The 14900-nt window shown below is 42.8% G+C and overlaps 1 protein-coding gene across 2 annotated transcripts in view; it reads right to left on the bottom strand.

The window, feature by feature from the left end:
• fat4 (FAT atypical cadherin 4) overlaps positions 1 to 14900 on the bottom strand; it is a 107211-nt gene that overhangs the window by 33094 nt on the left and 59217 nt on the right. For both annotated transcript variants that reach the window (XM_056382337.1, XM_056382338.1), the window contains exons 3-6: positions 11292 to 11553; positions 10215 to 10565; positions 7197 to 8119; positions 5547 to 5721 (exon numbers count right to left, since the gene is read on the bottom strand). In XM_056382337.1, the coding sequence (XP_056238312.1) occupies positions 5547 to 5721; positions 7197 to 8119; positions 10215 to 10565; positions 11292 to 11553 (1711 nt within the window). The remainder of the gene's footprint in view (positions 1 to 5546; positions 5722 to 7196; positions 8120 to 10214; positions 10566 to 11291; positions 11554 to 14900) is intronic.

The raw sequence follows: 14900 nt of genomic DNA, 5'->3' as shown, positions 1-14900 counted from the left end.
GACTGCAGCTAGATTGTGCTCTTAAGAGACAGCGTAAATAAAACATCATTACTCAGAGGGGGGAGGGGGGGAGGTGTGTGAATTGGCCCGACATCGAGGCAAAATTGACATTTTTCTGCCTCTGAGAACCTGTTGCTTTGCGACAAAGCTCCTTTTAATGCGACCCCGTCCGGCACCCATGAAAGGCCTCGGTGGAGCCGGGTGTAGGGTGCGAGCTGTCCCACTGCACCGTTTGCCAAACATAACAGAGTAAACAGAGGTTTTCTCACAGTTAACAAGCGAGAGAGTGAAAGGGATATCTCAGCAGAACACTCCAAGCTGCTATATACCCAGTGTAAAGGGGGTGGGGGGGTGGTGGTGGTGGTGGTGGGGGGGGGGAGAATATTTCTAATAATACAGAAATCTCAGAGGCATTCGTCAAATTAAACCTAAAATGTTATACAGCTTGCAAAGTTATTTATGGAGTGCTACATCTGAATGCTTTTGCATAATTTCTTCCCCATATGTTACGGATAGGATTTGGCGGTTTGAAGGCGAGCAAGGAAAGCATATTGACAGTCAAAAAGTACAGCTTTTTTTTTTTTTTCTCATACTTTAGAGCCTGTGGTGAAACTTAATGAAGTGACTTGCCTTTTGTGTTTTTATTACAATGGTGCTTTTATTTGCCGTATTGTTGAATATTTGGAAATCCCTGTTTAGCAGTGCATCTGTCGACCATTCAGCGACTGTTTTCTATTTTACGGTGACAGAGCAGCAACATCGACGGATCATAACCAGCGCGAGAGGTGGAAAACACACACTGGCAGTGTTACCCCGCTCATAACACAACTCTATAATGTTCATACATGGGTCATATAAATCTGAATATGACTTTGGAGAAGTGTTTAAGAGTGAGCGCATTGCGTACTAACACACACACACACACACACACACACACACACACACACACACACACACACGCTAGAAGAGCAAGTTAGGAGCAGCTACAACTAGTTCTGATAAAATTAGCTTTGTGGGAACATGCTGTGCTAACCAGGGTCCTAAGAGAAACAGAGCAAATAAACATCATTAAAACCTGGATCTTGCCAGTACTGAAGCTCTAATCATCCAACCCACACCACCTTTTCTTTTTTTTTTTTTTTTTTTAAACCCCCCATTACTTACCAAAGCTATTTACACAAACATTCAGATCCAGCAATTGTTAAAGGGTGTACCAGGGAGTGGAAAAGAGAAAACAGGCGATAGGAAAAAACTCTGCAAGACCACATTGTTACTGCAGCGTTTTTTAAGAGCTGATCCAGAATGTTACTGCTCTGTTAAAGTTCATTTGAGGAACCTGATATTTTATTTGGCGAAGTCCTGTGTTGCCACTAGACTGCAGACTGGCTTGAACCTTCAGAAATGGACCCCATTAAAGATTTATCGTGACAAGCGCTGGACAGTGATGTAGCGACGTTTCAACGCGGCGTTATCAGTGTTCATACAGGACTTCATTTGCTCTACGGGACGGAGGTGGGTAGATATATCCTGAGGTTAAATTGTCTTTGTTGTTCTTGTACAAAACCAGATGACAGACCGGAGATTGACAGATCATTATTCAACTAAAGCAAGACGGAAGGGTTTACACACCAGATTCATGGGCGCCATTTAAGAGAATAAAAGATCCTGCTTTTAAATAGGGATGGTCATTAAAATTCTTTATCTGCTAAGCGGTCGTTTAGCCCCCCCACCCCCAATACTTCCCCTCACCCACCAGCCAAAAGACCATATACAAACAGCGCGGCACTATGGAGCGATGTGCTGGAGGGATGTGAAAGACATGGGATTTCTATGCGACCGTATCCGCTGTAATAGACATGGGCCAAGGGATTTACTGTGCCTCCTCTTTAATAAATGTGACCAAACGCGGTGCATGTCAATGCGGCCCCCGAGGACGCTCTCACCACCACATGCAGACTCGCACAAACTCGGAGGCAGCACATGATTACACACACAAAAACAAATGCACAAAGCACAAACACAAGTGCATAAACACACAGGAAAAGAAAAAGAAAATGTGTGTGTTAATGCATTAATGCACAGACAGAAGCATGTACATACTTGCAACCTCACACGCATTACAGAAAGTAGTTTATCTCTTCAGTTTAGTCTAAACTTTCCATCAGTTCTGGTCAATTTGAACTAAATTCTCCGACATAACTTATCCCAGTCTCCTTAAACTTAACTTAAATACTTTCATTCTAATTTGAGTTATTTAAGGATTTACAAAAAGAGGGAAGTTAATGTGAGAGCATTTACTTCCAACGTGATCCAAGATGTTAAAAACCGAGACACACAAAGAACTTTCAACACGAAATTAAAGGTCCCATATTGTATAAAGTGAGATTTCCATGTCTTTTTTTAATTATAAAGCAGGTCTAGGTTCTTTATTAATACTGTGAAAGTATCAAAGCCTCAGTCCACAGAGAAATACAAACAACCTCTGTTCAGACACTGAGTCTTAAAACTTCTGTAACTTTGTGATGTCACAACAAAGCAGTCACCGCTCTCAGCTGTGCCCCAAGCCCCGCCCACCTGGTCCCACCGTCCAGTCTTGCAGGATTTGGTTTCTCTGAGTGTTTACCTGAAATCTACTCAGAGCCTCCTCTCTTCTGATTGGCTGACGGGCCTGTTGTTACAAGAGCTCCAGAGGAGAAGCCTGAGATGAGGAGATGTAAAACTACACTGAGATGGTTATTGGTTTCTTAAAACCACAAATATATCTTCTCATGGATATCAGCACAAATAAAACACTGGAAATATGGACCTTTAATGAATAAAAATCCTGTGCAAACTAACCCAGAGATTAATATCCATATCAAAATGCGTAAATATAAATACAGCAAATTGATCTGCTTGTTGACTGTTTCAAAACTGCACATAAGTCTTGACCTTACACCTAAAAATCCAAAGTGGAATAGACTTTTCCACATGAGGACACCAGTATAAAAACATGGCTCCTGGCTACATTCATTTTAAAACAGAAAGGAGATGGACCCTGTCTTTTCATATAATGTAAAGTTGTTACGGTTATCAGGACTGAAGAGACTTCTTTAGAGAACAGAAAGAATGCTAACAAAGTTTTTTTGTTCCTTTTTTTTTAAAAAAAAGAGAGAATCAGCTGCAAGAACCCACAACTGAGCAGCTGCAATGTGTATAAAAATATGTTTTCTACAACCACGGATGCCTACTTAAAGCCATTCCAGCAACATGGCTTGGCAAAAGTATTTTACTGTGCGACTCTGTTGGAGATCTCATTGTTTTACATTCTTCCGAGCAGGCATAACTTGTATGTTGCTAAGCAGTGGCTTAAAAATCTGATTTGCCTGCAGCTGATCCAGATGTTGGCTGAACGGTAAGATCAGCCAGGGACCCTGCAGAACCTCCTGAATATCTGCCTCTATCTGCACAACTGGTTTACTCAGAAATGCTGCAAACAACTTTCCATAAACAAAAGAGAGACAGAGGGGGAAAAAAAAAAGAAATATCCCAGGTCTGATCTTCAAGTTTCCTCTCAACAAGACGCCTTGTAAAACACCTTTATACAGGTTGTATGGATTTCAGAGAGGCTGTGCTGGGATTTTCAAATAATGGCAGAAGTTTGCCAAATTCGCCCAAGCCAGAGCCCATTAACGAGAACCAGCACCCGGTGAGCTCTTTTGTTTCCATCCATTTCATGACAGATTTCAGTCCACGCCACAGAGAGGCTCCCGAAAGCTCAGCTCAGGCCACGATTAATGAGTTTACCTTCACTGAAACTACCGCAAATGTCCCAGGAGGACGGGCCGCTGTGGCGCTACACACAGGCACACAAGGCCCGCCCCCAAAATGTGGAATAAGTTTTAAAAAAAAAAAAGGAAAAAGAAGCTGAGCTGAGGAGTTACAGCACATTTATCTGATCAAAAGTCTCGTTGCACTTGTGTTAAAACACAGAATTATCTCTTGTGGTCATGATGAAGTGTTTGCAGGGCACAGTGGCTGCTGCAGGACACCGCCTCGGCTTTTACATAAACACAAATCATGACAATACAACATATTTGAGAGTATTTTTAAATCCTTGGCTGGAAGAACAAAACTTTTACAGACTAAAGAGTCGTTTTTTCTCTCTCTGTTACATGCCGTTTTGGACTCTTAACTTGTCAAATACGGCAGCATGGGAAGATAAAGGCAGACTTCAACATGTTAAGATGAATGTCTGCGGTTGAAAATGGGTCATGGTAGACAGCAGACTCGGAGACATGTCTGCACCAATCCACCTTCAAGTGTGTCCTGCCAGATAGCGCCTGGGAGAACCATTTCCCCCCACTGTCTCAGCCGAGGCCTCAAAAATGTGAGAAAATGCTGCTGGGTAATTTGGCCTGTACTATGATTATGGGTTTTTTTGATATTTTGATATTCTACCCCAAATCCCTCTTTCTGTCTCTCACCAACATTGTACTGAAACGTCCTGTCAAAATATTTTGGAATTGTTGTCAGGGCTCTAAATATGGAGTCCTTCTGAAGCGCACAGAAAGGGATCGAATCCTAATTAGTATGTTCGCTTGTTGGGCAACTTTGTCCATGTGGCACAGACCTCAAAACAGTATGTGAAGCAAGAAAACCTTAACTAAATATGCTGAGAAAAAATATACTTTTATTCAGAAAATTCGATGCTGTTGAATTGTTTTTGATTAATATCCTCTTTTGAAAAATGCTACTCACACTGAAACCATGTCTCCCACAAAAATGCAAATGATTTAAACACGATGTAAAAGATTTATGTGGAAGCGTCTTACATCTTTCCGTGCAACATCTCCCCAATTCTCACCAGAGCTTGTGCACAGTCAAAAATACACAAGCGTTATGAACGGTCACATGGTCAGTCCAGGAATGACACAGAACCGCCCTCAGACCATGACGGCTGTGCCAGGGCAGCTCGAGGAAACATATACTTAACTGGAATACCATGTGATTTGGCTACACCGGGGATACGCATGTAGTCCTTTAACTGCACATTAACTGGCCTCTATGCAATAACAAGTTAACCTTTTATCTGGCTATAACAAGCTCTACCGCCGTATCCAAATAAACAGAGGATGCTATTCAATCGGACCCGCTGAAAGGACTGCCGGGGAATAGGTCAAAAAACACCCACTGTTTTGCAAGCTAAAAACTCCTGAATGTTTAGGTTATTGTGCCACACAAAAAAGAGCGCTGTGCACACTGTGAAATCAAAATGCTGTTTGTTGACATTGCTGTTAGTTTATGAAAATATTCTTGTTCAGCTCGGTTTTCAAGGTTGATTACAAAATATCTTTCTAGCTTTGCTAAAATTCAACAATGCCCTTGTAAGGACGCATGACACGGTGCTGAGTCCTCGTCGGATACAACCGGCTCAGGGAAGATAAGTTGAATGTGGTATGAGTTCAGACATAAACAACTGAAACATGAGACCGCAAAGCCTGAATAAAATCATCTTTTACTTAAGAACCATCAAACATCTCCAGGCGCCGTCGCTGCGGTCGTACCTGAGTCGGTGGCTGTGATCAGCAGGACGTATTTCCCCTGAGCCTCGCGGTCCAGAGTCTGGGTCAGGCTCAGCTGACCGCTGGAGGACAGGCTGAACGCACCCTCGTCGTTTCCACCACTTAGCATGTAGCTGAGCTGACTGTTGGCACCTTGGTCGTCATCTCTGGCAACAACCTGGAGAAAACAAAAATGGGCCTTTACACATTCACGATTATGTTTTTAATTATTAATTACTATTACTTTGCAGATAAAGATTATAAAAACCTATAACCAGCATATAAAATATAGTGTTTCTACACTTCAACCAACTAAAAATGGTTAAACGAGCTGTAGAGTAACTATCGCGATCCATTACACAACAGTAAGTATATGGTGGGATAAAATGAAAATACCTAAAGCAGGACTATGTTGAAAGGAGAAACAACATCTTCTTACAAATGAGAAGTTGAATCTATCCAGTAAAGTGGCTTGAAACTCTGTTGAAGTACAGATCTTGAATCACTGTACTTAGTTACTTTCCATCACTGGAGACAAATGTGTTTTTTTGGCTGTATAAATAAACTTGACCAAACGAATTAGCTGACATTAGCTGTATTACTGATTTTTTATTTCATTCTGGGGATGTTTCCTTTTAGTGGAGCATTCTTGCAAAGAACACGCTGCTCAAATTCACACAACCACATAAATTTAAACCTGGCTGGGAGAAAACGCAGTGTAACCACCACCCTCACTTAGTCTTTCCACTGGAGCAGCTGAGGGTTAATTATCATCACGGTGCTCAGCGGCACCATGAAGGTAATTGTTGAGGGGAGGAAGATCATTACTTATTCACTTTGTCTAATCAGACTTTCCCAGGGAATCCACAAAAAACAGAAAACCAGAAAGTCACAAACGCATCTTTAAGCTGCTCTGGGACTTAAGGACAGACATTCATTCAGTATTCAGAGTATGAAACTGTTAGTCAGTCTGATACTGAAGCACTTAACTACTACTACTAAACCACTCACTGGCGTGCCCAAATGCATTGCGGGCTCCCCAGCCCTTCCTGGCGTGCGTGCCGCAGACAGGCACAGCCATGTTAGCGCGCAGATGTGAGCTCTTGTGTGGCGAAACCCACCACGCCTGGACCCTTTCCCGCCACATAACTGTACTCTCATTTCCTCAGAAGGTACACAAGCAAAAGAAAATGGAATTGCTCCGTCACTGGAAATCAGTCCTTGCCTTCCATTTTTTTTTTAAACTGTGTATGGCTCATTTAGTCATCAAGGCGGTTAGAATGCTAATTGCCTCGTCATGCAATTTAGCTGAGTTTCATATTTCGGTGAAACCTTATAAAGCCCTAATTGTGCAGAGCAAATTGCAGTCATATATCATTTCTTTATCATTTCAGTCAGGTATTTATCATGGCATTTAGCAAAATAAGACCACCGTGCAGTGTAGTGCACTGATACCGCTCACATACCTGCACTTATTAAGTTAGTACTACAACAAATTTGGTTAAGGTATTAGTCTGTTTAAGGTCTCAGGACTGTCATTCAAAACACTGCCCTCTTTTCCCTCAGGACGGTCCTGTCTGTGAATGTTAATTACACGCTAACCTGCTTAAATGTAAATGAACGCTTTGGCAAAAGAAATACAAACACACCGACCTGCAGAATGTTTTTCGGTAGGTTCTCCTGGTTCTCCTGAACGTTGACGGTGTAAGGAGAGAGCTCAAACACGGGTGAGCAGTCGTTGACGTCCAGCAACACGATGTTGACGGTAGTGCGGTCCACCCTGGGGCTGCTGCCGCGGTCTGCAGCCTGGACCACGAGCGAATATGAAGATCGCGCTTCGCGGTCCAGCTGCTTGGCCACCGAGATCACCCCCGTGACTGAGTCGATCCTGAAGTCAGCGTTGGTGTTGCCTCCTGAGATGGAAAATCGGATCTGCCCGTTGGTGCCCTCGTCGGCGTCGCTGGCGAACACCTGGATGACGTCGGTCCCAGTCAAAGTGTTCTCCTCAATCTCAATGTCGTAGATGTTTTGTGAGAAGCTTGGCGTGTTGTCGTTGACGTCCAGAACCATCATAGTCACATCCATGGTGGACGACAGAGGGGGTTCTCCTTTATCTGTTGCCACGACTGTGAGGGTGTAGTTAGAAAGCTCCTCTCGGTCGAGTTCCCCAACCAACCTGACGTCTCCATCAACTGTGCCAATGCTGAACTTGTTACCGTAGGGTCCTCTGAGGGAGTACTCAACATAGCTGTTGGGCCCGCTGTCGGCGTCTGTGGCCTGGGACGTAAACACCACCGTGTCCACAGGCGTGTTCTCCTGGATGTAGGTCATCTTCTGGGAGGTGAAGGTCGGCGGGCAGTCGTTGACATCCAGGAGGATGATGGACACCTGAGCGGTGCTGGTGAAGCAGGTCATGGGAGGTGGAGCCAGGTCGTTGACGGTGATCACCAGGTTGTAGAAGGATTGTGTTTCTCGGTCCAAGGCCTTCTTGGTTTGGAGGACTCCTCCCTTGGTGATGATGAAATGACTCTGGGGATCGCCGGAGGCAATTTTGTAGAGGAGCTGAGCATTTGGGCCTGTAAGAAATACCAAGAGGGAGTCAGAGGAGAGTAATGATTATAATGATAGTTGATTAGTTACAAATACCAAAGACATAATGATCTTCAACAGCCACCAGTTCTATCAACTAATCCACCGTCACATTTTCTTTTATCTTTTAATACTTATGTCTATAACATACCAGACGTGAGAAGCTTAAAAATGACTAAAATTATTATTTGATTATCAAAACAACGGATTCCTTCACTTTTACTTCACAGATCTCCTTCACAGATACAGTCAGTCTAAAGTGCTTCAGACCTAAAGATACTGAACAACAATGAGACAGACTGAGAAATTAAGTTTGTATTTTGCTCCGGGACTTAAATGTGTAATTTTGTGATTGGAGAACAAATAAAACCTGGTACCAGTGTTTGATAGATGCTCTCTCTTGGGACATCCCCTACTTTGTACAGTGAGGCTGACAGTCGACATTAATCAACAAGGTACTATTTTTTAACGACCTTGCATTAAAAAAAAAACCCAGATAACCGTGCAGTATAATGGAGGTCAAATGCTGATATTCCTGACTGGAAACCATTGTTCCACATGTGATTGTTAAATCTGCTGTATATTTGTCTGAATTCGGCACCTATATGCGTTATCAACATCCATTTCCACAAATTGTACATGTGCAACAGCTGCTTCTCTCTCGTCCTCCGTGTGGACGATGCATTCATGGAGCATGACTGATTGCTATCAAAAGAGAAACACCACTGCAAACCACTTCCTAAACTGATAGTGCCGTTTGGGAAAATCCCTCACAGTTGAAGCACTTGCGTAAAATGACATAACTTCGGTGCGATCGAGGGGATGGACGCGGTAAAGTATCTAACCTTGAAATCTGGCCTAATCCGCAGCACTCCACTGGAAATGGGGGGGTTAAAATCAGCTTAAATTGAGCGTCTGTAATTCAACTCAACGGGGTATTCATGTGGAAAGCGCCAGGCACCTTCCCACACTCCAGCGTGTATTTACAGTACACAAGTAATCCCTTATCAAAAGGCTGAGTGCTACTTCCACCAGAGTTTAGGCTACGCCGTCTAGAGACAAAGTCTGGGGGTTGAGGGTCAGGGCTTAGGAAGTGCTAACAATGGCGGTGTTTTATTTTGACAGTGGAAAGCAGCAACTATATATCTGAGAGGATGACGCGGTCAGATTATGTGGACAGTGGAAGAAGAAGCCAGACTCTGGTGGAGAACTAGGCAGCATATTTCCCAGGAATGTAGGTCACTATAACCACATTAGGCCTGGGTGAAGCGGTAATTACAGCAGAGGAGAGCAGTGGTGACTGTTCAAATACCACACGGCACTTCACAAACACGAAACCCACCACCTGAAACGCAGAAATAACTCGAGCCACTTAATCATACGCTGAAGACGCTGTGTTTCATCAACTCATTCATGCGTGACGCAAAATAAAAATGAAAAAAAGAAAATGTAGGCTTGAGAGCTGCCGCGTAACCGGCTGTCATAACAAAATGACAGGCCTACATTAAATTAATCTTCTATGGCTAACTCACGCTTGATTTATACACTTTGAAAGTACATTAGTGCTTAAAACGTTCTTCCAGAGACGTTTTCTCTAAATATACTGACATCTCTGGGATACTTGACCAGGATTTAACTTGATTTAACTGGGATTTAACTACAATTTAAAATATAACCTATTTTTCTTGCCCTAATGCAACTTATCTTGATTTGGCAGCACTAGAAAATGCTTCTAAATTTAGTATATTGTTAAAAATACGTCTACTTAAACATTGAGTACGGAGTCAAAACAGTGCCAAAATTCCTACATGTGGTTTTGTTTCTGATTTTGTCTGATCAATGTCTGTCAAACTGTCAACTCACCTTACAATTTAAAAACATGATGTCAATAATAATAAAAACAATTTAAATATAATAAAACATTAAATACATGACTTTCAGCAGGTACCTTTCAAATAAAATAGAAAATAAGCCATAAGAAGTCCAATAGTAGAATAATGCTATTATTATATCAGAACCTTATCAATATATCTCGTATATTTATCTCTTGTATCTTCTGTATAATTTCCCACATGCACGTACCATCATCAGCATCCTTGGCCCCGACGGTGATGATACTGGATCCAGGCGGCAGGCTCTCAGAGACAGACGCGCTGTACGCAGTGGTGTTAAAGATGGGCGCGTTGTCATTCACGTCCAGCACGTTGAAATACACTCTGACTGTGCTGGCCTGGCCACCGCCATCCTGGGCCTTCGCCGTCAGAATGTAGTACTGCTGAGTCTCGTAGTCCAAGGGACGCGTCACGTTGAAAACTCCAGTCACCGGGTTCAGGAGGAACGTCTCGTCCTCGTCGTCCTCCTCCAGCGAGTAGGTGACCTCTCCGTTCACCCCTGAGTCAGAGTCGCTGGCCAGGATCGCCGCCACGATGGAGCCTGCGAGAGTCAGACAAGTTGTAACACAGAGGCGAGAGGTTTTACTGCCCTGTAGAACAAAACAACTTTAATATATCTGCAGGGGGTTATTAGGATTCTTTATTAATACCAGTGACTCACTGATCACTTTGCCAGTTGCTAAAATAACATAAAAAAAAAAAAACACACTTACTTAGCCTGTGCTGTTTTGGAACCAAAGGTGGTTCAAAGATGGAGATATTGCGATTACAGTGTAGACAGCTAATGATAAAGTACTTTACATGATCATATTATAATTACGTCTTGTATGATTACCAAATACTTTTGTCTCTTTCTTGTAATTGAAGCAGTGAGGGGGATAAAGAAGCTGTGCCAGGCCAGTTGTCAGTATTGCTGTAAATCCTGCAGGCTGCTGATAGATTTCCATATAAATCAAATATCCGTTACTCTGCCTTTGACCTATTAAACTCCTAATTTCCCCCTTAAGGAAGATGCAGAGGATTTTGGAGAGCTACAACAGTCGTATAAAACTGTCTTAAAGAATGCAAGAAGAAAAAGTTCTCTTATAAACTACTACAAAGAAGCCGCTCCTAATAATTTGAGGCTCTTGATGACCTTAACAGAGCAGGCTAAGTGCCGTCTGAGGGCTGAGAGACAAAAACATTGCCCGTCTGAGTCTACACGTCTACCGTATGTCTACAGCACAGTTGCAATTGGACGCTGCATCGAGCGCCACCAAGACCTTACCTGGCGCCATGTCTTCAGGGATATCAAACGAATACGTTGAGCGGGAGAACTTGGGCGTGTGGTCGTTGACGTCCTTGACAGTGATGTTCAGCCTCATGTCAGACGACTGTTTTCCATCGTCCGCACGCACCAGTAGGGAATATTTCGAACGGCGTTCCCGATCCAGTTTCTTGGTGGCGATCAGATCACCGGACTCCGGGTCAATCCGGAAACTATCGTCGGCCCCGCTGATGATTGTGTACGTCACAAGAGCGTTGGGGCCCTGTGGGGAAAACAGAAAAATGAAATGTTATAGGGTGTGGAAAATGGAAAAACCATAAACTTTAACATCAAGCAGAAATGCTGTTGTGTTTAAATTGGTTTCTCCCAACCAAATTGTTTTGATCAGTACTTTTCTTTCTAGACTCTCATGATTCACAGCCAAACGAAGAGGCCAGTAGGTCAGCTGTAGCCCGCTGAACTTTGCCTCAATTGTATGCTCTCAGGCCACGGGGAGGAAAAGTTTCTTGATTACAAACATCAAAGCAACTCTATCTGGTAGGAAATCAGATTGTTTACCACACAAGTTAGCGTGTCAGCATGTCTCCGGATCAGACTACCTCCTTGTCTCGCATGAATGAAGCCGTTCACTGTGACTTCTTCACAGAGAGACACTCCATGAAGGAAGGGCTTGTGGTTTGAAAAAGACCGTGTGATAGATTGCAAATCAAGATGGAGATAACAACGGGCAGAAGAAGAGGAAGCAGGAGATAGCAGATGTAAAGGGATTATACCGGCTGACCTGCACAAACACGGGACGAACTTCCAACTGTCTGTGATTGGAACAAACTCTATACCCTGCACAAACATGCTGACAGGAGACTGCTGGAAATTAAAAAACTAAAAATTGGTAAAAAGAATCTGTGAGTGCAAATAAAAATCATGTTGCAAATTGAAAGAAATGAGTGTCAGTATCTTGAATGAGGACAGGATAAGGCAAAATGCTGCACAAATGACAAAAAGAAAAAGATTGGTATTGGAAAAAATGATCAGTATTGGAAAGAGGGTAAGATTATGTTGCTAAAATGGTTGATTGCTTTGCTTGTTTTGAGAAAGAGACAAAAATGATTTGATATGATGGAGAGTTCAGCAGTACAGTAACCCTAAACTTTTCCTTTTGAACTCCAAAAGGATCGAAAACACAAACTGTCTTTAAGCCGCATAAAATCACATGTTCTGTATGTGATGCATCATTTGTGAGACTCATCTAAACGAGCGCTGGTCAACCTAGAAAGAGAAAAAGAAAAAGACACACAGAAGCTGAATGGCGATGTTCTAGAGAGACTCACTCTTCGACTTTGAACTTTTTGGGGGCTATAGTGTTCCTCTATAAATGCAACTAATAGATCCCCTGTTACCTTGGACAAGTACAAGCACCATGACACATGTGATAGCTATAGCATGAAGGCTTTGGAATAGGAGAGGGGGACTGAATGCGATATGACAACTGAATGAGTCCGACGACAGAGCTTGACATTTATATTTGTGCCGGGGACAATAAGAGATCAGACAACTGTCTCACTCGGTGTCTTCTGCCAAAAAGGAAAAGCAACATCAAAAAGCTACTGCTATTCATTGAGATTGAAGCGAGAGCTCTGGTTACAGCTGGTTAAGAGCGAAGCTAAAAGAGACTCTTTCAGCTATGCCTGATGTTTGTGTGATGCTTTTTGATCCTGCCAGGACAATGGGAGAGGCTTACAAAGAGAGGAGCTGCATTAAGCTGTGGCCATATCTGCATATTGACACATTTACTGCCACAGTGGACAATGGTGCTCACATGACAATCAGTGTCTTAAATAACCTGTGTGCATGCAGTAATGCTGAAAGGGTGATATTAGCTGCTGCAGCACCATGTTAGCTGTGGCTTGTAATACAGAGAGACACGGTGTCTCTCGCCTCTCTTTTAATCTGTACGCTCAGGACTGTGTTTGTTGAACACATATTACATTTATTTCAAACCCTCCAAGACAATAATGCAGTTCTCTGCTGCATATTTTTTTCTGTGGCAACACAAGTGCTATTTTTAGGACATTAGCATAATGTCAACTCTCTACTGTCGCACTGCTTGTTGCTGCTTAGCTAAAATGACTCTTAGCATCTTTGAGCTCATTGTTTTTTTTTTTCAGTGAAAAAGATCAAATAAACCTGTCCAGAACAAAACTGCTGACTAAGTTAACACCTAGCTGGTGAACATAGTGTAGCAGATGAAGGCTAATGTTGCATTGTAATTGCAGGTTATTGCTAACATGTCAACTGTAACAACTTTATAGGGGGGTTACTATGTCAACTTGTTTACTACTTGTTTACACAGTGGCTAAAAATATATTAATGGAAGTTTGAATTCTCCATTACATAGCAATATAACCTTATATCGATCACCAAGCCACCTGGAGACACCATACCATATTTTAAAGCTTACAGTTAATTCAGAGCATTTCTAAAAAATGATCACAGCGACTAATAAGACTATTGATACATACATTACATGGCCATATGCATACAAGTTTTTCATAGTATTAGCAGCTTGGAACAGTTATACACAGGGCTAGCATCCTGCTGGTAGAAGATTGTGTGGTAAAAGGGTAAAAAATCGAGTGTATAAGGAGGAGATATTTCCTTACTTCAGAGTTGGAGCAGTTTGATCAGATTCTGTCAGTCATTAAATACTCTCTTTCCCTATCTTTAACAGACTTTGTGCAGAAGTGCTAATGCACCAACCAGTCTGAACATGGCAGCCATTGCCAAACGCTTCAGACAAGAGTCAATATCATAAGGCCAAGTTCATGACTTGCTCTTATCTCTTTCCTCGTAGCCTGTTTTTACAAACGGATAAAACCTCTGTCTCCTTGACCTTGTCTCTCATTGCATTACCAGAGACCCGGTCTGAGATCCAGGCCTATTAAAAAAAAAACAAAAAAAGAAACGAGGGAGACGAGTAGGACGGAGTGAGGCTCTGCTCATCTAAGGACCCTGCTGTCATCAATCAGAGGCTCCAGATCTGGCAATCCCATCAGCCACCTGGGCTGCAGCCCGGAACCCAACACCCGCCATTTGCCAATTAATTTTCTGATAGGGTTCAAAGGCAGAGCAAGGAAGGTGGGAGAGGCCGAGCAGGGGGTCCACAGTCCAGCACACGCATACACATTATGAAAACAGGTAAGCATTTTCACCCACAAGAATACCTACAATCTCATTTTAATGCACTGATTTCACTGACTGGTCCCATCTCTATCTCTTCAGTAAACTCACATACGTAATTAAGACACACACACACACATAACACACACCAACACTGGTTGCCCTCTTGACCTCCACTCGAGAGTTTGACTACTTTATAGCTCTCCACAGACACGGCTGGTTGTTGGGGGAGGAAAAAAAAAGGAAAAAACGAAGGGCTGACCAATTAAACAGCAGCTTTCCAGGGAGCAAAGTGTACCAGACTGGAGCAGAAGGAAACTCATTTAGCAGATGAGTGGTTTTTGGGAGCACGCAGTTCCTATGAGAAGTAAGAGGTGCGAAGCAGACAGCGCCGGCGGGGATAGCAAGCTTCCTGTATACAACACCACAGAG

Source organism: Seriola aureovittata, chromosome 8 (genome assembly GCF_021018895.1).
Source record: "Seriola aureovittata isolate HTS-2021-v1 ecotype China chromosome 8, ASM2101889v1, whole genome shotgun sequence".
In the NCBI taxonomy this organism is placed as follows: Eukaryota; Metazoa; Chordata; class Actinopteri; order Carangiformes; family Carangidae; genus Seriola; species Seriola aureovittata.
Note: the sequence above shows the minus strand (reverse complement) of the source record. Positions and strands in the feature narration are given on the sequence as shown.